Source organism: Podarcis bocagei (assembly GCF_964188305.1).
Source record: "Podarcis bocagei genome assembly, chromosome: 5".
Lineage (NCBI taxonomy): Eukaryota > Metazoa > Chordata > Lepidosauria > Squamata > Lacertidae > Podarcis > Podarcis bocagei.
Window position 1 is genome coordinate 96,507,508 of NC_138129.1, and position 24,913 is coordinate 96,532,420.

Below are 24,913 nucleotides of genomic sequence, written 5' to 3' on the forward strand. Positions count from 1 at the left end.
CGCCCTCAGCCTCCAAACCACTTCGGGAGACAGCGGGATGGCGGCGTTCCGCCTCCCTCTGTCCCCCGACCTTGTGGGGCTGACGCTGGGGCTCTCCTGAAGCCTGTAGGCTTCAGCGAAAGCCTGCATTCGCCCCATAGGACGCACACACATTTCCCCTTCATTTTTGGAGGGGAAAAAGTGTGTTCTATAGGGCGAAAAATACGGTATGTATGCACCCATCAATTTATCTCCTGAATTTTAAAATGGGGCTATGGTTTCAGCTTCGGATCAAAGCACCACCACTAGAGGATGGAGGGTTCCCACATGCTGTTTTCCAAATATAAATCCCTCTTCCCACCCTAGTTGCTGGTAGCCTAGTGTGAAGTAAGAGTGCAGGTAGAAATGGCTAGTGGCACCTTTGTATCGCCAACATCTTGTTGTTTCAACGGAAAGCTGTGAGGCATGCAAAAACTCCTTTAAGCTCAGTTATTGCCCTTGGATTTTCTGTGTAAAGTGAATGTCAACTTAGGCAACTAATAGAGGCAGTTAATAGAGGTATTGTAGTGAGTCAGGTGGACCATTGTTTTATCTTCTTAATGTATGGCTACATTAGTAGTAACTGGGGCCACCTGGTGCTATAGCCTGACATGCAAGAGAAGTGGTTTTGATGAAACTGGGCTGAGGAACGTTCCATGTTGGCAGCTTTTATTTTTCTTAAAATATTGTTTAAGGGAGTCTTTAAAAAGAATAAAATGCAGATAAACCTGACTCTGAGAAGATGAATTAAAATCAACAGTCGTAACCCTTGATTTCAGTGGGTGTACGGCCAGTGTGACTTGGTTAGATATAGGCTCTTGTTTTGACGTCAAGTTTCTAAAATGATTTATTGATGATTGGTAAACTATTTTGAATAATAATATTTGCAGATAAGTGCGGAGAGTCTGCTGAATGGAGTTTGACATCTATCATAAGCATAAAACACGACTCTTAAATAGGCTTGCAGTAAACCATTTGCCTGATTGCATGTGGCAAGTAAAAATTGCCTGTAGGGGAACTGGTGTACTTTTCCCATGGTAGGGAAGGTGAGATAGTGACCAAATATGCATGTCAATAACTTTTTTTTCTCCTCCTTTTGTGGTAAGAGCTAACAAAGCTGGAAACCTTTAGTTAATCACATTTTCTGGTTTTATCTGAACCAGGAAACTCTGGTTGCCAGCTTTGGAACAAACCAGCTTATTAAACTAGTGTCAAACTTTGACTTAATATCCCAGTGTGTGTGTTCTGAGGTGGGAACTATAGTTTTCTGATTTGGATGAGATAGAAAACTATCGTTATTTGGATGTTTTATGGTTTAATCGTAGCTTGGGCACCGGGCTTGTTCATGATTTGCTTATTAAGCAAGGATCATCAGAACTGGTGGCAAAAAAGTGCTGTGTATGTGATTTATCCCTCTAAACTGACATATCACCTTAAACGCAAGGGCTGCAAGTGGTGAAATCTTACCTTTATGGAAAATTTCTTTTGACGGCATTAAAGGAACAAAGATCGGGTCAGAAAACATTTCCTGCAACTTTTACCTTCATTAATACTCAACCAGAACAAGTCTTTTGAAAGATACAAGTTTAAAGCAGCCTTTTTAACCATACATCCTGATATGTTGTTAGATTACAAGTCCCATCCTTCTTAGCTAGGAAAACAAGTGGTCAGAGATTATGGGAGTTGTAGTCTAGCAACATCTGGGGACCCAACCAAGATTGAGAGAGGCTGGTTCAGAGAGTGAAGGGAACAGTTTGTGGTTTTGAACAAACCCTATCCTGTACTTTCACAACTTTCATCAGTCTGAAGTGGTGTATTTAGAAATGTTTTCTGGCAGCCAGGATGCCTAGGGACTTGTTTCGTAAAAGAAAGATTGAGAGAGCACTGAGGTTCTTAGAATGATTATAATTATACATCATACAATAAAGAACGATAAGCGTATGGTCATAGAAAGCTGAGGTACTTCATACAAGTAAATTTTGTCCTCTGCAGTGCGTTAGCCTGACACCATGGTGGGTGAAGAAAATATCTCCGTAAGGAATCGCCGATCAGCTTATGAGACTGCAGAAGAGAAAGAAGACTTGTCAAAGAGGCATGAAGCAGACTGGTCTTTCCCACAATCAAGCAATGGTGAGATTTCTTCATCAGTAACTGCAGAGATCTTACCTGATTTAGCAGATGAAATGATAAGCAGTGAAATGATTTTAAATCTGCATGTGAACAAAAGATCTGAAGTAAATATGAATCCAATTGTTTCCAGTGTTCACCATGTTCAGTGGGTTTACTCTGAGTAAAACTTTGTTGACTACAACTCAGTGCATGTATCTTTGGTGGTGTAGTTCAACGTGGTACTCAGCCAGTTCTGAACGTGTTTGCCTTGTGCTAATAACTTGACCTTAGCACTGTATTTGTTCCCTGACTAGTTTTCTTTTAGCTGTGTGCCAAATTTGTGAAGCCAGCGGAGGGGATTCTTCTAGAGAACTTTTATGACCTGACTAGGAAACGCATCTATACTTAAATTATCCATGTTGTAGTTTTTGTTTCAACAGCTACCAGATATTTGCCTCAAGATGTGAATACTGGCATTCATTGCTAAGCTTGTTTTACTCAAATTCAAGCTGGGTGTGAAACTGCCTTCTACTGAGTTGGACCAGCAGTTCATCTCACCCAGTACTGCTTACTCAGACAGGCAGTAGCTCTTCAGACCACATTATTGTGGTCGGGTGGGATTCCACCAAGTCTTTGTGTACGCAGAATGAGGTCCACTTGCCCAACCAGCCTTTCCCTGCCCGCGGGCCTTAGGTTGCCAATCCCTGGTGTAGATGCAATGATGAGATTTCTTTATTAGTAACTGCAGAAATCTTATGTGAATAAATATAAGAATTTATCAGTGGATTTATTTTGAATCTGCAAATGAACAAAAGTTCTGAAGTACAGTAAATACGAATTCTTCCTCCGTTCTTAAATAATGGATTGTTTCCAGTGTTCACCATGTCCAATGGGTCTACTATGAGTAAAACTTTGTTACAACCCAATACATGTATTTTGGCTTTCCAGTTTTTCTGGACCTGTTGGCACATCTGTAAAGTGGGTTGATTGTTGTGTTGCTACACACACCCTACGACAAAGCACATCTTGTAAACTATCTTTGTTTTGTACGACAAAGCACATCTTGTAAACTATTTCTCATTTGTGATAGGAAAAAATGCTGCTTTCAAGCCAAGTTTCGGTGTGTGGGTTGTGGGTGTGTAGGATTGTGGGTGCCTGGGATGGCCTCTGCTGACTCGTGCACTTAGGGTTGTCATATCGATGACCACTGGATTCTAACCATAGCTGAGAACTCAAATGATGGATTGAGTTATGATGAATTTGCATAGCTGGCAAATTGTGTTTTCAAGCTGCTCCTGTTTTCTATCCTCACAGCACTCAACATTGTAAGCTCAGTCCTGTTTGAAAGCTCAGACCCTGTCTCCAGGGAGCAGGACCTTTGGGAGGCTGAGCGATGACCCTAATTGTGGTTTGTCACTCTCAAAAATATGCCAAACCCTCTTTATATTTCCTTAGCCATGGGTTAGCGTGACGTCTGGAGTGAGCCAAAAGAGGCTTTTTTCCTGGATTGGTTGATCGATTATTTATTTATTTATTTGACCACTTATTCCTAAGTGGGCCTAACTTATTATTAAGCGGCTCTGTTCTTAATTTAGCACCTTTTTTGGTTTGGATAAAAGGTCTAATGAGTTAAAAAAATCCAAGCCTGATGTGAAGAATCTGCCTTGGTTCGCATCTCGTTTTATGTCATTTCTTGGGTTTTGGGTGGAAAGAAACCTTCATGGAAATGGAATGTTCTGCCCCTGGAGTTTGATTGGGGATTGGGCTGGTGTACCGCTAAAGATGATATGCAAGGGTATGTGTTCCTGGAAGGGCTTTGAAAATGCCTTTGTCCTTCTCTCAAATAGTGTTGGATTTCAGCTGTGACTAATCTGTCTTGAGGAAAGCATGTGGGATCTTTGTCTTGTAGTCCGGGACTTGCAAGGCTGTGGTAATTTCCCAAGGTGGAGGTTACTCCAGGTCATTCCTTAGTGTTGCAGACACAAATGATATGTCAGAAGAATGAATGTGCAGGGGGAAAGTGAAGCTGAGGAGGAAGAGGACATAGCTGGTTAATATTAAACACAGGCCCATTTGTTTTTTTCTTTGGAAAGTTACTTTTCTTTCTTGTTTCTCTCCTGCCTTTCCCATCCGTTCAGTGGCTTGTCATTACTATTTACATACGTCACAATTTATCGTTATGTTATTTTTAGTCTGATTTTCAGGCAGTGGGGGCTCCCAAAGTAGCTTTCATACACTCCTCAATTAAAAGTGAGCGTCAGTGAAACACTGTTAAAATGACCACAAACAGCTAATCAAATATTAAGAGAAAGTATAGGTAAGTCTTTTTATATAACTCATTAAAGCCAGAGTTTCCTTAATGCTTGGGCTATACTATAAACACTTTGGCAAAGAAGAGAGATATGTGATGTTGCTTCAGATAATGCTGTGTGTTGCAGGTAACTTTTCAACTTGGTACTCAACTCTGAGCGTGTTTGCCTTGTGCTAATAATCTGACCTTAGCACTGTATTTTCCCCCTTAACTGAATAGTTTCTCTTTTAGCTGTGCTTCAGCTCTGTGAAACCACTGTAGGATATTCTCACTAGTGCTCTAGTTTTACCTGACCAAGATACAAATCCATAGCTCACTCATCTGCATTGTACTTTTTATTGAAAGAGGTACCAGACATTTGCCCCTGGGTGTGAATACTGGCATTCATTGCTAAACATGTTTACTCAAATTCAAGCTGGGTGTGAAACAGTCTTCTACAGTGGTACCTCAGGTTAAGTACTTAATTCGTTCCGGAGGTCCGTTCTTAACCTGAAACTGTTCTTAACCTGAAGCACCACTTTAGCTAAAGGGGGCTACCGCGCTGCCGGAGCACAATTTCTGTTCTCATCCTGAAGCAAAGTACTTAACCCGAGGTAATATTTCTTGGTTAGCGGAGTCTGTAACCTGAAGCGTATGTAACCCGAGGTACCACTGTACTGAGTTGGACCACCAGTTCGTCTGACCCAGTACTGCTTACCCGTGACAGGCGGTTGCTCTTCAGACCACCTTATTGTGATCGGGTGGGATTCCACCAAGTCTTTGTGTGCGCAGAATGAGGTCCACTTGCCCAGCCGGCCTTTCCCTGTCACGTAACGCATTAATCTGCTCTGGAAGGTTGGGGGGCGGGTCTCCTCAGAACAGGTTTAGGGGTCATTCAGGGGGAAGAGAGAGGGAAAAGTTTCATTGCACGAGTGAACCTTATACCCCACAGACATACCCTACTTAGCACTATGTTGAATTCCACCCATCATTTTCAACTGGAGATGCCAGAACTTGAACCTGGGGTTTTCTGCATGCAACACATGTTCTCTTCCAATGGCCTGAGCTGTGCCCCACTTTCCAGGTCCCTCTGTCAGGTGTACTCTCTGTCTGGGCTCAGTAGACTGTATATGGGTTGGACCCACCACCCCATTCACAAAAGAGGACACCAATTTACATGTGCTTTATGTCATATGCCAACTTATGTTCCACTCTGGGTGGGGTGGAGACCTGAAAAAATAGGTTAGGGGCTAAACACAAGTAATAAGATGTCAAACAAACAAAATGTAAGCTTCCTCCAGAAATGTATTTTCATACTAGGCAAAGTTTGACTTGTTGAGTTTCTGCAGGGAGAGTATTGTGCCTGACAAAGCATCAGCTACAACAGCTCCAGTCTCTTGTGGGAAGGAATTTAAGGATGTGGGAGGTGGGTGCCGTTAAGCAGATTGCAACAACAACATGGGGTGTGTGATCAATTGCTTTCCCACCCTGGGTGTAGTTGTTGCTGGTGTGAACACTTAAATGGGTATATTCACGTCAAAGGCTAACCACTTTTTTAACTCAAGTAAAGAAAAGAGTTGTCATGTGACCTGGAATAATAACCTTGCTATAATGATTTAAACTTCATAACTAACAAGAAATACTGATGGGCTGCCCTGGTTGCTTTTTGTCAGTTTAATTCTGAGTTTATCCAAGTATATTGCTTCCAATTTGAACCATTTTGTCTCATATAGCAAGCTAAATAATTCACATAGCAAGTTCTTCATTTAGCAAACCAGCAGTTTAAGCACAACCACAGCCATTCCCTGCACCTTCTTTCATACTTAAGAGCACCTCAAAACCAAGCTCAAGGGAAATTCATTAATAAAAGGGATCTTTATTTATCCTTTAGTAATATGAATGTTCCCTTCACTAGTTTGGGCTGGAATTTCATTCAACATGTGCCCACTAAACTGATAGAAAGGTCAAGAGTTTCTTCTTAGTGATGATGTAATAATAAAATAGACCACGGGTTTGTCACACTGCAGTTTGTCACACTGGTTTAGTGACTCATTTCTGACAAATCTGGAAGAACATTAGTCAATTCAACTTTCTGTCCTGTGGTTCCATCCAAGTTTGGCAATAGGTTGACTATGCAGTCTTGCATTACAGAGTTTGAATTATATATACACGACATGTAGCACATATTAATGCTGACCTGGCACACAAGCCCATTCTATATGTACTCTCTGGCTTGCTGGTGTAGATCAGGCATCGACAGCCTTTCCTTGCCTTGGGCCGGTGTCTCCAGCGATGATCATGCGGAGGGTGGGGGAGCACGCGCCCGTACGCGGTCGCACACGCTATTTCCAGCGCACTTTGGGGTCAGAGGAGACCAGAAATAGCTTGTGTTCATGCGCACGGGCCTCCTCCAACCCAGATCTGCACCGGAGATGGCATTTGTGCACGCATACACGCACTCCAGGGACGCGGGTGGTGCTGTGGGTTAAACCACAAAGCCTAGGACTTGCTGATCAGAAGGTCGGTGGTTTGAATCCCCGCGACGAGGTGAGCTTCCGTTGTTCGGTCCCTGCTCCTGCCAACCTAGCAGTTCGAAAGCACGTCAGAGTGCAAGTAGATAAATAGGTACCGCTCTGGCTAGAAGGTAAATGGCATTTCCGTGTGCTGCTCTGGTTCGCCAGAAGCGGCTTAGTCTGCAAATGAGCAAAAGTCCTAAAGTATAATAAATACGAATTCTTCCTCAGTTCTTAAATAATGGATTGTTTCCAGTGTTCACCATGTCCAATGGGACTACTATGAGTAAAACTTTGTTACAACCCAATACATGTATTTTGGCTTTCCAATCTGTTTGGATCTGTTGGCACATCTGTAAAGTGGATTAATTGTTCACATCCTACGAGAAAGCACATCTTGCAAACTATTTTATCGTTTGTGATAGGGAAAAATGCTGCTGTCAAGCCAAGTTTCAGTGTGTGGGTTGTGGGTGTGTAATATTGTGGGTGCCTGGGATGACCTCTGCTGATTCGTGCACTTAGGGTTGTCATATCGATAACCACTGGATTCTAACCATAGCTTAGAACTCAAATGATGAATTGAGTTATGATGAATTTGCATAGCTGGCAAATTGTGTTTTCAAGCTGCTCCTGTTTTCTCTCCTCACAGCACTCAAAATTGTAAGCTCAGTCCTGTTTGAAAGCTCAGACCCTGTCTCCAGGGAACAGCATCTTTGGGAGGCTGAGCGATGGCCCTGATTGTGGTCTGTCAATTTGAAAATAAAACCATGTATTTACATAACTCTCCTCCTTTGTTCTGAGTGCATGTAATGTTCTCTTTATTTTTCGGTCTTGAATTTAAAGATTTTCCTACCCCAGGCCATTTTATGATAAAAGCGTAGACATACCTTTCTGAATGCTTTTTTTAATGAGAGGAATGTCAAGAAGAACCATCGAACTGCAATTCTGCAGAAACAATTTTGTTTCTGTTTTCAGAAAAACTTATTTCTCTGCATTGTACACTCATATTGTCACAGTTGGATGTCTTGTGTGCACCGTCTCTGCCGTCTTGCTCTCACTTGGCTGGTGAACTGGTGCCTGGGCTGTACCACTTGAGGGTGCAGGGGGCAAGCGGTGCATGGACGGTTGAATCCTACAGATGTCTGGCAGGTGGCCAAACTAGAAACCTTCTCCCTAGCACCTCCTGGGTTTTTTTAGTATTTGGGTAGATATGTTTAAATGATCTGCCGCAATTAACTACAGTTTTAATGCACTCCAGGAAGGGAATCCTTGGAAATTGGAATAGGTTGTACATATTTCCTTTTGGTCAGTAGCGGACAACTAATACAGGTACATCTGGGCAGGTAAATAAGTGAAAGTTTTGGGGGCTAGTAACTTTTGTGGACTTACTTGCAGCACTGATTTTAAAATACCGTATATACTCGAGTATAAGCCAAGGCACCTAATTTTAGCACAAAAAACTGAGAAAAGCTTATTGACTTGAACAAGCAGCCTGAAAGGGCTCCTTTCGGGCTGCTCGTCCCTTCGCCGCCACCCGCCTCACTCGAGTATAAGCCGAGGGGGGCTTTTTCAGCATAAAAAATGTGCTGAAAATATCGGCTTATACTCGAGTATTTACGGTACTTTAACTTTCCAGTTTCCATACTTTTCCTGTTTTGCCTTTCATACTTGTGGAAAACGTATACCCAGTATTTATTGTCTTTATCATTTACATTACAATAACAATTTGTTTTTTTCTCTTAGGTCGTGTTGACATTGACCATTTGGTCACTCGAAAGATGCAACTTTTGGTGGAGGCTGAGGTAAACCTGTCTGAATTGTAGTTAATATGAGTTGACGAGGAGGAATCCCTAGATAGCAAAAAAAAAAACCCACAAACCTCCCATCTGTGATGGATCTATGCATATTATGGGACTGTTAGAAATCCCAAATCCTGTAAATTGGGAGTCACTAAGTCTGGGACTGCTGAAAGATTTCCTCAAATGCAGAAATCGTAAACAATGCTCACTTTCCTGTGAGCTCTTTTAAACTATCTAATCATGCTTCCTGAGAATATCAAAACTAGGGCTTCTGACATTTTATTTTATTTGAACCATTACAGTCCTTTGTACTTTTATTATCCCCAACCCTTCAAATGTTCATGCTTTTCTCTGATGCCGTAGAAACCTTCAGCTGCTGTTGTAGGGCACAGGAGGCAGCTAGGATGCTTTCCTCCTCTAGTCTGTTACCAAGTGGGATGCTTAAGGTATTCATTCTTTGTGAATTCCAGTATGAATAACCTGATTTGGTTTGATCCCTGGAGGCATACTCCATTGTCTCTTGAGACAGATGGATGCCAACAATAACAACCTGATCTGCACCTCCTGGCCAGATTGAAACTTAAACCATTCACCCACTTCCACCTTTCTCAAATATTCCAGCTCTTCGCTAAGAAAGCATATCAAAATGCATTTAGAAATCTTGAGAGAGAAATGTGTGTTTAATTGCATTAAAAGAAAAAGCAGGACAAAAGAGAATTGTGAGTGCATGAGAAAGCAGATAAGTTCTCAGATATTTGCTGTTGTATGTGAAAAATAAAAGTCTTTTATTTTAAGAAGAAGAAAGTCTCACAGACTGGCTATCCATCACTAGCCAAAGCATTGCTGCTCATATTTAGTGCAGCTAGAGCCACAATAGCTGCATATCCATGTTTTGGTAAACTGGGACTGGAAGGCTGTGCGATTAGGCTGTTCCGGCATGCTACTGCTTTGGACTGTAGGGAGGATTCACATGTGGCTCTGGAACTATTGCTGGGTATACCCTTTTGAGTCTTTGAACTTTTCAGGAATTAATTAGTGGGAGGATGGTGGAGAAGCTTCCCTGGGAATCGGCTTATCCACCTACCAACTTTTTCCTTGAAGTGAGCAGATAGAGGAGAGAAAGATCCATGTTCCTAGTTTCAGGTGGGGCAGCAGTGAAGCCCAACAGGTCTTGCCTGCATATCAGCTGCCTCAAGGAAAAGGAGCCGCAAAGTACACACAGTCCTTTCCTCTTGGGGCTGTGTCTGCAATATGTGAATGGATAACAGCAGGTGACCTCATTCCCCAGGCAAATTCCCAGGACTACATGGAAAGCAAGAACTCTCTTGTTGCTCAGGTGCTGTTTGCCCTGTGCAGCAGAAACCCTGTAGCTTGCTTTCCCTTCTCTTGGTTCTTTCTCTTTGTTTATTTTTCACTGTCTCTTGGCATCATTCTTCGTTGACTGTGTGGAGCGGCAATGGCAGTTCAATCAGCCCTTTAATTTGTAAACAAACAAACAAAACACCCTGTGCTTTGTGAACACCCTGCGCTAAGCAAAGCAGCCCAAAAACTTCCTACCACACTATCACACTTGTTTGCTCTTCTTGCCTAATGTTAGCCATCACAGCTTCTGTTTTTTAATAACTCTGGAAGTACAAGAGTATTCCTCTCTACTGTTGCTGCCCTTGCCCCTTGCCCCTTTTTGTTGGGTTCTGCTAGCCAGGGCGCCACCTCTGAAGCAACTTCATTAAACGGTTAGCTGTTCATTTTTAAAGAATCTTTGTGTGTATGGTGGGGAGTTAACCAGAACTGAGCATTTTGTGGGTGACCATGGTGCCTTCTTATATCCTGTTCTTGGACTTGTCAGCTTTCCTTTAATTTAATAGACTAATAGAATGTGTTTTGCATACGGTTGGTATTTGACTAGTATAACAAAAACAAAACAAAAAGCCCCTGCAGAACAAGTCAGTTTTCTGGTCAGATTTCTGTCAGATATGTTGAGTGAGTTTATTTGTAAGCAAGATGGGAGGCAGCTAGGCTAACTATGATTTTCTTAGAAAAGCTCTGCAGTTGGCTACTTTGCTTCCACATTCTTGGGGAGCTGCTGATAGGTGGTTTAAACCAGGAATAGGGAACCAGATGTTGCTGGACTAGGAAGTCCTATCAGCGCTGACCATTGTCCCCACTGGCCGTGACTTTGACTGGGGTCCGAGAATATGTCGTCAGTTGTCAGGAAATGAGACACGTTCATGATTTGTTGTTAGCATGGTGTTAGGAAGTCAGCCTTGCATTTGAAGGTAAAGAGTAACATGCCATTTTAGCAGGCAAATTATAGGCAATACTTAACAATTATACTTAAGGTGTTCTCTTTCCTATTCCTTCCTTCCTCCAAATTTTATCAGCAAATGAAGCCAGCTTTCATGCAGCGAATCGACAGCCACTTTACAGAATTCGTGAATGGCTTGATTGCAAAGTCCGTGCAGCTTGAGTCTTCGCCCTCTGCCTTCTCAGCCGCGTGCTCAGAGAAAGACGGTGGCTTCAAAAGCAAGTATGTTGGTTCTTGGCTGAATCTGAAGCAGAGTCCATTTGTTGTTTTCTCTTTCTTTTTTAAAAAAACTACAACTACTCTGCTGAATATTTGTTCTTTTCACAGAGGATCAAGAGCACCTCCAGAACATGGAAAAGTTTTTGTTGCTAGAAAGTCTGTCTTGGAGTGAGTATGTTAATCAGATTGTAAATTTCACTAGTGCCCTTGCTAAAGTTAAAATTGCCTTCATCCAGTGGGTGGCTTATCTCCATATCTTGCTTCTTCCTCCCAGTGGATCCCATCCATTTTTATACTGTGTAGACTGAAAGCAGGTATTCCTAATCTTTTTAAGTGTTCCAGTCAATTGGCTATTGCACATCCCAGATTCTGACATGGATATGGCTGTTTTGTTCTGTAGAAACTGATCTACAGACCAGAAGTGTCTTGCTAAGCAATCTAGCCTCCTCATGGGCGGTCTGCTTCTCCAGTAAAGTTTTGCGCCTATCTAGTAGTAAGGGCTTCACAATTAGCAAACAGGTGCCCTAACAGAACCAGGCTGGTCTGTCCATCTAGCCCATAATTTTCTACTCTGACTGGCAGTGGCTTTCCAGTGCTTATTGCAGTGGCCTTTCCCATGGCAGTTCACCTGATCCTTTTAAACTGGAGGCTGGACCCAGGACCTTCTGGAGGCCATCTGTCCCTGAGTTCCTCTTCCAAGGTGTAGCAAGAGCTTTATATGCAAATGCAAATATGTAACATTAAACTTTGGTACTACTGCTTGAGGAGTCTGGGAGGAAGAGCAGATACTAGTTAGAATTATCCATACTTGGAACTCCAGCTCTAAGCAAACCAGTCTGCTAGAATTGTTGCTGAAAAGCACTTCAGTTTTGTCTGTTTTCTTTGGGAGCAGAATGCCAGTTGCCCCTCCATTCTTGAAATCCATCACATTTCAGGGACACTGTCCTGCAGCACACAAGCTCAAGGTCTAGATGAGCATTAAGATGTGCCTTGTTGCAACTCTGGTAGATAAGAACGTTATTGGTTGTTTTACTTGGCTCAGTTGAAGGTCCTATCCAGTGGCGTAGAGTGGGTTGTCAGCACCCGGGGCAAGGCAAGTAATTTGCGCCCCCTAACCCGTGGATTTGCGCCCCCTAACCCCCAGATGTTGTGCCCGGTGCGGCCGGCCCCCCTGCAACCCCCACGCTACGCCACTGGTCCTATCAGGTTGTTGTTTTGTTCCAGAAGATGCCTACCAATATATTTTGTTGATTTGGGAACAAAATTTCCAATACAGTCTTACGGTGGATCTCAAATGCCTTGGCTCCTGAACCAATTGGCTCCCAAACAATCAAAACCCGGAAGTGAGCATTCCAGTTTTCAGACTTTTTTGGAAGCTGAGCGTCTGGCATGGCTTCCGATTGGGTGCAGGACGCTCCTGCAGCAAATCAGAAGTTGTGCCTTGGTTTTCAACTGGTTCCAGGAGTCGAACGAACTCCCAGAACGCATTCTGTTCGAGAACCAAGGTACGACTGTACTGGCAATTGTTTGGGCGTTCCTGATCCAAAACTGTTGTTTCTGCCGGCCGTTCATTTGGGCTTCTTTCTTTCTTTCTTTCTTTCTTTCTTTCTTTCTTTCTCTTTTTAGTGTATTTTTATTTAGATCTTGTTAATAAAATATGGAATACACAAACCAATTCTTGCTACAAAACCAGACTTCGCCATGTTAATCCAGAATGTATTTTGCAGTTTAAATTTTATTTCCTTCACCCCCAATATGTCAGTAAAACTCCAAGCCTCTATTCTTTAAGTTAGGGGCAGCCAATATGGTGCCCTCTAGATCAGGCTTCCTCAACCTCGGCCCTCCAGATGTTTTTTGGCCTACAACTCCCATGATCCCTAGCTAGCAGGACCAGTGGTCAGGGATGATGGGAATTGTAGTCTCAAAACATCTGGAGGGCCAAGGTTGAGGAAGCCTGGTCTAGATGATGCTGGACTGCATCTCCCATCAGCCCCAGACAACATAGCCAGTGGTCAGGGATGATGGGAGTTGTAGTGTGGAGGGCACCATGTTTGCTACGCCTACTTTAGGTGAAGGTTGTGAATCTTTGTATAAAATGCAGTGGGTTTAGTGTTAACTTGTGTCATTTTCCCACAGGCATAGTGTTCCACATAAAATACCAAAACAGTATTGGAGACTTTAAAAAACGCTTTGCAAGCTGTAAACATGCAGCTCCCATTTGGGAAATTGTTAAGTTCTTCTTGACTTCCTGTTGAATTACTTACTTTTCCAAATTCCCTTTTGCTAAATATAGAGAATAATTGTATGAGGAACTGTTGAACCCAAACTCCCTATCCTCTGGGATGTGAGACAAGGGCAACACAGTGGGAGACAGCTTCTTGTGACCCGTGGTGCATAATCCACTAGGAAGTTCTCCTGTGCAAGCCCCACATTAGAGGCTGAGGAAGAACTGCTCTTGTGCAGCTTCCATTCATCTGAGCAGGAGAATTTTCCAGTGGGTTGTACTCCACAAATATGTGCCTGTGTGCCACAGAGAGATTTTCTGTCTCTCCTGCAAAGTGTTCCTCAACACAAGGCTTGTCATGATCCTAGTTACTTTGGTGTATGAAATGTGGAACCATCAACCAACAATATAGGTTTCTCATTTCTTTTATATACTGCCTAGGAGAAGCCATGACGTAATGGTGCCTTGGCCCATGTAGGTTCAGACTTGGATATGATACAGTCCTGTGTTCTCCAGGGCTCCTTTGGAGGCCAGGTGGGATTATCAATTGAATAATAAATGAATAAAAAGCACTGTAAACCTCTGAGATCCTAATATTTACATAGCATGGAGTGGAGATTACAAAAGGCTTCAGTCGGTGCAAAATGGCAGAATGTCTGTGTGAAGTGAGGTCTAGAGCAGCTCTGTGGAGCTTCTGGCCTGCTCAGGCATCCTAATTTGACCTGCAAGGCCACCTTCCCCAAACCAGGTCGACCTGTGGGATAGGTAAAGATGCAGTTCCCTACTGAAAGCAGGTTTGCTGGCACCACCAATCAGCTGATTGGCAGTGCCAACGAATTCCTGTGCCTTTGCTTACGTGGTTTGATTTCAAACCACGCAGGCACAGGAAACTGGGTTTGCTGGCACAGTTGACCATTGGTGCCTGCAATGCCTTGTCCCAGTTTTGATTTCAAACTGTACGGGCAAAGGAAAAGACTTGCCCTGATGTCCTGGTTATGGCAGATGATTCAGAGTTGAATGTTTCTCCCCCCCCCCCATCTGTCAGAATGGCCCATGGGGGTTGGGGGAATCAAAGCATTCAGCCTGCTGGTTCGAAACAATTCTAGAATCTCCTTGTCCTATACAGCTGCACTTCTTCCCACGGTTAAACCCCCCCCCCCCAAATGGTGATGGTCCTATGTATGCTGACAGATGGATTTTGTAGAAAATATTCAGAGAAATTGTACACTGAGAGTGCTCCCACATTACATTTGAAGGTGGAAAAACTCTCAACTCCTAAATTTAACCACTGGAAGTCCTGGACTTGCATCTAGATTGAGGGGAGTTTGTTGTCAAAGTGAAATGTTCTAATGTATTTCATATACTTTTTTTCCTCAGTGAGCTATTTGAAGTGGAACACATCCGGACCATATATCACATGTTCATCGCTCTCCTCATCTTGTTCATTCTCAGCACCCTCATAGTAGACTTTATTGATGAAGGAAGGTAGGAAAACATTGAAGGGATCAGCTGGAGTTTGTTTTCTGTGTGTTGGACTTGAGACATTTAATAGATAAGATAAACTTTATTCGCATTAGCCAACGGCCATAGCGACATAAAACAAGCAATATATGCAAATAAAAAGACTGCAGTGGGTAAAAAGGGCAATCAAATGACCAAGATTATCGTTCAGATAGTGGCCCTTAATCTCCTTGCACATTTAATATTTGAACCAATGAAAACGTTTTGCTTTGTTTGGATACAGGCAGGTGGAGGGGGTGTAGAGAGTCCTGTTGCACAAGAGGGAATCCTTGCAGTGATGGGCTGCTTATTTAGAGTTGCGTTCAATATAAGCCCCAGTGTTTTATTTGAAGAAACCCTTCAGGCATTCAGATGATGATAATACCTCACCCATCTGCCTGAGTTTCCCCAGCCACTCTGAGTGGATTACAGCACATAGGAAAACACCAAACATTAAAACCTTCCTGATACGGTGTGGCCTTCAGGTGTCTTCTAAAAGTTGTATAGTTCTTTATCTCCTTGACCACGGATGGGAGGGTGTTCCCCAGGGAGGGTGCCACTTCCGAGAAGGCCCTCTGCCTGGTTCCCTGTGACTTCACTTCCTGCAGTGAGGCAACCACCAGAAGACCCTCGGAGGTGGACCTCAATGTCCAGGCTGAACAATGGGGGGTAGAGATGCTCCTTCAGATATTCTGGGCTGAGGGCATTTAGGGCTTTAAAGGTCAGCACCAACACTTTGAATTGTTCTCGGAAACGTACTAGGAGCCAGTCACCAGTCTAGCTGCTGCATTCTGGATTAGTTGTAGTTTCTGAGTCATTGGTCAAAATCAAGCAGCACTTAAAATCCAAGTTCTGCATCCAAATTCTTGGAAGATGTGGAGCCCTCCCAGTTCTAACTGAAGGGCTGCAGGCTATGCCACAATAACTACAAGTTTTCCCACATGCGTGTGCTTATCCAAGGGGTCCTGGATCTCTGTAGGGGTTGTATCTGTCTGTATCTCTGTGTTCTGTGCAGTATAAAACCTTAGGGTGTATACTTAAGTTCAGTATTTGTTTCATAAGATTTATACACTGCCTGATTCTAAAAGGAACCTCAAAGCGGTTTACGAAATGATAAAACAAGAAAATCATTTAAAAAATCACAACCATACTCTAAAACATGCAAAACTTAGAATACAAAAACAGATTAAAATTACCTCAACTTTCATTATAGAATTCCTTAGCTGTTTCTGATTTTACCTGATGGAATATATATTTTAACCCAAGTATATGAATTAACTTTTTTGTGCTGTTGAATCTCTTTTGAAGGTTGGTGCTGGAGTTTGATCTCCTGGTCTACGCTTTTGGCAAATCTTCTGTCGTTTTTTCCACTTGGCTTTACATGTTCCTGTCCACCCTGACTGTGCCCTATGGGCTCTTCCTGCTGTGGGCCCAGGGCTACCATAGTTCCTCCCACAAGACAATCCGCTCCGCTTTATTTGGGGGTCTCTTCACGATCTTCCAGATATTTGGGCTTGGAGTGGGACCAGCTTACATAGCCGTCGCCTACAATTTACCACCAGCCTCTGCTTTCATAGTGATACTTGAGCAGGTGAGTTTCATGTGGAGAGCTAGTTTCTTGTGGATGTAGCTAAAGGTCATTTCACAAAGCTTGAATTAGCAAAATGCTGCTAAATGCCAGGATTTGAGTCCTTAGCTAACCTGTAATTTTGTGTACACATTCTACTTTTGCTTCTGACTGACTTGGGGAAATATTAACGGTGACAAGTTTTCATTTTTTCCAAGAGATTGAGCCTGAGGGTGTTAGAAATGGTCAGATGCAAAAAGAAATGCACCATAATTCTTAAGGTCGAGTAGGTACTTCTGTTTTCAGATACGCTGATGGTTTAAACCACTAATAACTTGCTGCAAACACCCTCTTTTTGAGCACAGTGATGGAGAGAGCAATGCCAGTACAACTGGAAGCATTCTTGGAGGATACCGATTCTCTCGACCTCTTGCATTCTGGGTGCTGACCTTGTTTGAGACTGAATCTGCTTTGGTCTCCCTGCTCAGAGAATTGTAGAGTTGGATGGGACCCCAAGGGTCATCTAGCCCAACCCCCTGAAATGCAGGAATCTTAGCTAAAGCATCCATGACAGATGTCTGCCTTAAAGCCTTCATGGAAAGAGATGGCACAACCTCCTAAGGGAGACCATTCCACCATCAAGTAGCTCTTATTGTCAGAAAGTTTTTTCTGATGTTTAGTCCGAAACTCCTTTCTTGTAACTTGAACCCATTGGTTCAAGTCCTGCCCTCCAGGGCAGGAAAAAAACGAACTAGCTCCATCTTCCATGTGAAAGCCCTTGAGATATTTGAAGATGGCTATCATATCATACCTCCAGGCTAAACAAACCCAGCTCCTTCAACCGTTCCTCATACAGCTTGGCTTCTAGACCTTTGATCACCTTAGTTACCCTCCTCTGCACACATTCCAGCTTGTCAATATCCTGCCTAAATTGTGGTGCCCAGAATTGGAAACAGTATTCCTGTTGTGGTCTGACCAAGGCAGAAAAGAGTGCTACTATTACTTCCCTTGATCAAGACCTTATACTTTCGTTGATGCAGCCTAGAATAGCATTAGCTTTTTTTGCTGCTGCCGCACACTGTTGACTCATGTTAAGCTTGTAGTCCACCAAGACTCCTAGATCCTTTTCACCTTTACCAATAGAGGTGCAGGGGAACTGTGACTCTTGGTTATCTTACTCAATCTCTCAGCAGCTTTTTATACTATTGACTATGGTATCCTTCTGGACCAACTCTCGCTTAATTGCAAGATGTCAAGTACATTTTATGTGTTACTCCACTCCTTTAGGTGCGTCTGCTGATGAAAGGCTACTCTTTCATTAGGGAGAATGCTCCTCGAATACTTTCCTTTACACCACAGAAGACAAGTAAGTGACTGTTTTCTACAATAATTGTACAGCTGTGGGGATGAAGGCACCCTCCCCTCTGAGGGTTGGGTTCTGTGACATGGAGACAATTCTAGTTCAGAAGAATGTGTGTATGGGCCTCCCCATGTTTTGCAAGATTACCAATACCATGCAACTTGTCAGTCTTCTAATGCTTATTGGAATAGCATAACATCTTGCAAAGGATATAAGAGAATCCTGGGTTTAGTGGAACACAGGAAAGTGCTCTGACAATAGGGGGCTTATTTGGGGTGGGAGGGCGTTAAACCTGGGGTGGGCTAGAGATGAGGGGCTTGTCACAGACTTGCCTTACTCATTGTAAAAAAAAAAAAAAAGTAGAATAAGAATGGCATACAAACCATCTCCTTGGACTGAGAAATTGTATAAATTTATTACTGCTAAACTCAAGCATTAATGAACAGTTTGAGACCCATAGAAAATAGGATGGAACACTGTGGGTTTATTTTTTACTGTGTGGCATTATCTGGTACTAAACGACTCTCTCCCTTCTGCTTTTTCAGACACCGTCCAAGTTCCTAAAGTTTCCCAGTACCTGTATTTCCTCTTTGCTCCCACCCTTATTTACAGAGATGCCTATCCCCGGTAATGTCAATGTAGTTGCTCCATTGTGACTTGGCAGTTCTTATAGCCATTGTGATGGTGAGGTTGGACTGGATGCATGCTTCATAATGGAGGGCATAACACACAGGTTGGGAACCTCAGGCCCAGGGGGCAGGTGCAGTCCTCTGCAGTGGCGTAGCATGGTGGGGTCACAGTCACAGTTGCCCTGAGCGCAAAATTGTTATGGATGCAAAAGTTTAACACTCAGGGCAGCCTCAGTATAACTGCACATTCTGTCGCTGGGGTCCATTGAAAACAGCTTCTCCATGCGAACCAGAGTGACCTCTCCAGACCATAGAACGACTCTTCTTATGTCTCCTGGGTGATGCGGATAGTATTAGGCAGTTGAATGTGTTTCCCTCCGTCCCACCCAACCTCTCCGCACGGCCCCAGGCAACCCACGCTACACCACTGGCCTCTGAGCCTCTCTATCTATTGCACTACCCACTTTTGCCTCTGGCCCTACCCACTGCTGGGTCTCTAACTTAACTCATGGTCCTGAATTTCAGTGGGTCTTCTCTGAGTAAAGGTTAGTTGAAGACAACCATTTGTTTCTCTGAATTTTCCCGGAGCAGGCCTAGTAGGATCCAAAATGCATTGGTTCACTGCATATCTCTTTTGAGCACACCAGAGCTTTTTGCTTCTGGTTCCAAAGACAGGTGCTGAGTCTGACCATTTTGGCTTTAAGATATTCTACACTTCATGGGTTTTGATGGGGTTTTTATATATAAGGTTCTAGAGTTCCTTTGTAGAAGTTCCTGTGTTATACAGTACGGGGTTGTCTTTCTATTTTTCATGGTATTCCACATTCTGCAGTCTGTATATCCTGTTGCCCTCAACTACTCCTCTCCTTCTTCATGCAAAATAACGAACTGTTAAAAAAATAATAGTGCAGCTGCACATTTAGTAAAGCATGCCATTTGAGCAAAATCATAACCAGCAAACAGACTTTCTTACTTTAAATATTTGCTGTTCTGGAATAGAAATTGGATTGTGTTTACTGCAGACTACATCAGCTTTGCTGTTATTTTTTATTGCACTTATTAATTGCTTTTATCATGGAAAGTAATTCAAAGTAATTCAAAATTCTCACAAATTAGGTTTCAGTTGATGCCAAGCAAGCTCCTTTCTTGATTTAGATGTAATGACTGTGATTTCTTTTTCTTTTCAGAAATCCTACAATAAGATGGAGCTATGTAGCTACCAAGTTTGCACAGGTTAGATATTTCTCTTCCTTTTGGGATTCCTGTGTTTCTGCAGATAATTATACAGCCTTGAAAGCTGATAAGAGTTACTGGTTCATAAAAATATGTACTAGCCTACTGGAGTGCACAAGCCTGTATTAATTATTTTTATTTTGGCACTAAGAAATAGAGACAATGCTTTCTGAAAATTTCTGAATTGTATCCTATTCCCTTAGATTTGGATCGCTGAATGAATAATTACCCCTAAACTAATGACAAACACACCTACCCATTATAAGATAAATAAAACAGTTTCGTTTCTCTGAAGACAGGATGTAATAGTTCTAAACAAGCCTTCCTAAACCAACTTGTAACCAATGTCTGTGTGCTAGTCTTCTTATCAACCGTGAACATTTTCCTAAGCTTATAAAATTATGAACAGTTCAGCATCTGTATATTGTATTTTTTATTTTGCCGAGTGGAGCAGATCAGCTAAGTTCAAGCACAATCGTATTTCTCAAATGGAGATGTAGTCCTTCCCTGGGCTGGGCTAGCCGTGCAGTGTCACATATCCTAAAAGTTCAAAGGACGAATCTTGGATAAAAAGATAGTCTGTTAATCAGTCTCTACTCGTGGGACCTGCTCCTTGCAGGACAATGAAACCGCTACCACGGCAGCTGCTGTCAGTAAAGCAGGTGTTCCACCTGGGCCCCTCCACATATACACATGCCAGCAGCGCACCTACCCAGGCCTCCCAACTGCTGGCATAGTAATTCTGCACATGGTGGAGCCCACGTGGAATGCCGTTGATCTGAAATAAGCACAGACTATCATATTGGCACTGAAACCTTTGGGTCAGCTGTTGCCTACGGCTGCATACACACCGGACATTTAAAGCACATGGCTCCCCCCACAAAGAATCTTGGGAACTGCAGTTTATTAAGGGTGCTGGGAATTAGAGCTTGGGGGCGTTTTAAAGTGCATATCTAAGGATTCTTTGGGGAATGTCATGTGCGTTAAATGTATGATCTTTACTCAGCTTAGATCTGTGCATATTGGTAACTGAGATCAGCTTTCTCTCTTACAGATTCCTCCTGTGCTACTTTTATAATCAGGGGCTTTTGTTTTTACTCCTGTCTAGGTCCTTGGGTCACTCTTCTATACTTACTATATATTTGTGAGACTTTGTATACCTACATTTCGGAACTATAAGGAGAATTTAAATGTACGAGGGCTGGTCCTTTGCATTTTCAACTCTATTCTTCCAGGTGAGTGCTTCTGTGCCCCTTTTAATTCTGGAATTTTTCTAAGCAACAAATAAATAATCAGATACAGTGGTGATATTGGCAACAACTGGCAGTGTATGGCCTGTTGGATATATGATCTTAGCTTTGTGGTTCCCTGACTTGTAGGGTTCCTGAAAACCTGTTCCTGGGGCAATAGCTTAAGCTGAGTGTGAATCTCACTGTTCTGAGAGAACATGAGAAGTTGCCTTACACTGATGAGACCATTGGCCCATCTAGCTCAGGGTCGTCCACACTGACCAGGAGTGGATCTCCAGGGTTTCCAGACAAGGAACATTTCCTGGCTCTACCTGGAGATGCTGCAGATTGACCTTTTGCATGCGCTCATTACCCCTGAGCTACTGCTCTTCTCTCTGAACACCTTTTGCAGTATGTTCCTTAGTAACATCAGTCCTGGTAGACTGGAGAAGGTGCAATCCTGCTTCATCCAACTCTGCTTTTTAGTCTTGTGTTGGGGATGCAAGCAGTTGTTAGTTTCTGGACTCAGTTCAAAGTGCTGGTTTTGACCTATAAATCCTCATGCGGCTCAGGACCGCAACACCAGATGGGCTTCCTTTCTGCTGGTGAATCAGCCTGGTCACTGCATAAATATCTTAGGGAGGAGTGGAGGGTGGAACATGGAAAGGGACCCTTTTAGTGGTGGCTCCCTGCTTGTAGAATGCGGTCCCCAGGGAAGAGTGCCTGGCTCCATCATTGTCTGTTTTAGATGCCAGTCAAAAAACAGACAATGGTTCCTAATGGGAGGGTAATCAGTTATTTACATGCCCTTTCTCAGGCTCACACTTTTCAGTGGGGTGGGTAGGATTTGTTGCTTTTTAATACAGTGGTACCTCTGGTTACGTACTTAATTCATTTCGGAGGTCCGTTCTTAACCTGAAACTGTTCTTAACCTGAAGCCCCACTTTAGCTAATGGGGCCTCCCGCTGCTGCCGCGCCACGGTGGTGCGATTTCGGTTCTCATCCTGAAGCAAAGTTCTTAACCCAAGGTAATATTTCTGAGTTAGCGGCGTCTGTAACCTGAAGCATCTGTAACCCGAGGTACCACTGTATATAGATTGTTGCATGGACACTTTAGGTCATGTTTTGTTACTGCTTTTATATTTAATTTTAATGTTTTTGGTCCTATTTTTCTTATGTAAGTTGCTTGTGAGATACTTTGGTGTAAAAAGCAACAACTATGATAAATAGTAATAATGTCATTATGAATGATATTAACCTAAAATACATATTTTCCTCGCTGCTCTCTAGGTGTATTGATGCTGTTCTTGGTCTTTTTTGCATACCTTCACTGCTGGCTGAATGCTTTTGCTGAGATGCTGCGCTTTGCTGACAGAATGTTCTACAAGGTAATTGATGTGCAAGGCTCATGATATATATCTCTCTCTCACTCAACACAACACAACACACACAGAAGTATTTTCTTTCAGTTTTAGAGTGTACCTTGGTTCGTGGAATGCTCCATTTGATAGAAATGTCGTGTGTGTGTGTCATTTTGCCATTGATGAGGTTTCTCCTCCCTAGAGAGGCCGATCAGATACCATCCTTGTGGTCTTCTCGACAACCTGTTAATACATTCCTTTACCTCTGGTGAAAAAGGGAGCCTGTGCCTTTTCTTCTGTTGACTTTTCTGATTCACAAGCATTTGTTGCTATGTGTTGTATTTCTGTTGCTGGGCTTTTTGGATAGTATTTTAACCTTGCTGTGACTTTTAAACAAATGTAAATAGTTTTGAGTATGGTGTCATGGAAGAAAAGTATGTCCATTCTATAAATTATTTAGCAGAACTCACCTGCAGCCTTCTTTTAGTGTTGGCATATACTGGCGCCTTTAAACGTCCGCAATAAAGCGTTGCTATATTTCTTTTGGCACCTGCTAAAAACATTTTGCCTATCCAGACATGTAGAAATTGAAATGTGTCTTAATATGTTTTAGCTTATCTGCTGATTTTATCTGATGTTTTAAACTTTTATTGGCAGTTTTAATGCCTTATGTATAATGCTCAGAGGTTCTATTTCTAGTCAAGCAGTATATGTTGTTAAATAAATGAATAATTCCAAGGGATCATACAAATGTGTGTTCTGATCCTGCTGCTGCTTCCGCTTGGGGCCATTAATGATTAGTTTGAGCAGTTTAGAGGACAGTGATAGAAAAGGCCTCTGAATTTCAGCTACCCTCTATATTTCTCTTTTCTGAATGTGGTTTGCAGGTTGACCCCACCTACATTGAATTAGTGTTCATGTAGAGAAAATGTCACATTTGATTTAGCTCTGATCATTTTGGATCTGAGCCTTGGAGACCTAGTGTAGCTACAAATACTGGGACACCAGTGACTTATTCTCCGGGTGGCTGTTTGGGAAGGAGGAGGTTAGGATTTAATGCCTGCAAATGAGCTCTTGGGGAATTTCAGTTATACATTGCAACAGTACACCAGGTGTTCACAGAGATTGTATTGCCAATTGCTCTAAAACACTTGAGTAGCAGGAATGCACTTGGCACTTTGATCCTGCAGTTTTAAACACTGACTCTAAGGTCTCTGCTCTTTTTACTTCCCTGATCTTCTCTTGCAGGACTGGTGGAACTCTACATCTTATGCAAAGTATTACCGAACCTGGAATGTGGTTGTGCATGACTGGCTGTATTACTATGCATACAAAGATTTCCTTTGGGTAAGCAACCATCGTTTAATGCACTCCCTTGCTTTCTAATAGAAAGTCATTTTTTGAAGGAATGGCAGAGATCTTTACATTTCCCCCACAAAATGATTTTATTAAAGTTCTAATGTAAAGGTGAATTACACAACAGGTAAAATACCTAGTCACTTTACCCATACAGAGATCTGACAGAAGGTGGAAAGAGAGAAGCTTGTACTTACGCAGTCTGGTTTGTATCCAGTATTTGGGAAGTCACTTTTTTTTTTACCAGTCTACCACCACTTTCACCCCTCTATGCCATATCCCACACTGTTCCAGCTCTCACGTTAAGTGTTTGTGGGGCTCCATTGAGTAGGAGGGATCAGCAAAAATGAGCTGCCCTGCTTTGTGCAAGTAAAAATCCTTTTGACAGAGCAAGGCCACCACTGGAGACAACCCTCCCTGTGCAATAAATGTGAATGGGCAATTTAAGGGTGGTTATCATAAGCTGTTCACTGTTGTTTTTGAAAATTGGATATCGTCTGATACATTCACCTATCAGAGAGTTACCCTTCCCCTTGTTTGTCTGTGTCTCTCTCTCACCACCAGTTATTTGGGAAGAAATTCAAAGCAGTCGCTATGCTGTCGGTCTTCACTCTTTCTGCTATTGTGCACGAATACGTCTTGGCCGTCTGCTTTGGTTACTTCTATCCGGTCCTGTTCTGCCTCTTCATGTGTTTTGGAAGTAAGTACCAAATATATCTTTCAGCAGCAGCAGCAGTTTCTGAAAATACTGAGATTTGGCTTTTAGCTGCCATCTGTACTTAATGTTCTAAGGTGCAGGAGATTTGTGTTCCAGCCTGCCCTAGCATTTGCACCCGGAAGCCTCTCCTGACACCAGTTAAATCTCCATTTTCTGAGACTGATCATGGTCAGAGTAGGAGAGAGGGCTTGCTTGGCTTAGCTGAGGAGTAAGGACTTCTAATGCTCCAAACTGTAATTTGTGACTTTCTCAAAGTCTCATGAGATGATCATTAACATGCATTTTGAGTACATTTTAATTTTCTTCCGTCAGTGGTTTTCAACTTCATTCTCAATGACCGTCGGAAGGGCCCCATTTGGAATGTGTTCATGTGGAGTACGCTTTTCCTTGGCCAGGGTGTCATACTTACCCTCTACAGCCTGGAATGGTATGCGTATAAGCACTGCCCTTTGAAAAATGTGAGTATCCTACTTGTCATTGGAA

The 24,913-nt window shown here is 42.7% G+C and overlaps 1 protein-coding gene across 2 annotated transcripts in view; it reads left to right on the plus strand.

The window, feature by feature from the left end:
* Nucleotides 1–24,913, plus strand: part of LOC308587059 (sterol O-acyltransferase 1-like) — a 32,766-nt gene that overhangs the window by 3,602 nt on the left and 4,251 nt on the right. For both annotated transcript variants that reach the window (XR_014008191.1, XM_081194441.1), the window contains exons 2-15: nt 2,011–2,148; nt 8,674–8,732; nt 11,111–11,256; nt 11,362–11,421; nt 14,855–14,962; nt 16,286–16,568; nt 17,832–17,910; nt 18,450–18,531; nt 19,721–19,766; nt 20,875–21,001; nt 22,286–22,383; nt 23,605–23,703; nt 24,277–24,412; nt 24,743–24,888. Coding sequence is in view for 1 of the 2 variants with exons in the window: in XM_081194441.1 (XP_081050567.1) it covers nt 2,028–2,148; nt 8,674–8,732; nt 11,111–11,256; nt 11,362–11,421; nt 14,855–14,962; nt 16,286–16,568; nt 17,832–17,910; nt 18,450–18,531; nt 19,721–19,766; nt 20,875–21,001; nt 22,286–22,383; nt 23,605–23,703; nt 24,277–24,412; nt 24,743–24,888 (1,590 nt within the window). In the remaining variant the exon portion in view is untranslated. The remainder of the gene's footprint in view (nt 1–2,010; nt 2,149–8,673; nt 8,733–11,110; nt 11,257–11,361; nt 11,422–14,854; nt 14,963–16,285; nt 16,569–17,831; nt 17,911–18,449; nt 18,532–19,720; nt 19,767–20,874; nt 21,002–22,285; nt 22,384–23,604; nt 23,704–24,276; nt 24,413–24,742; nt 24,889–24,913) is intronic.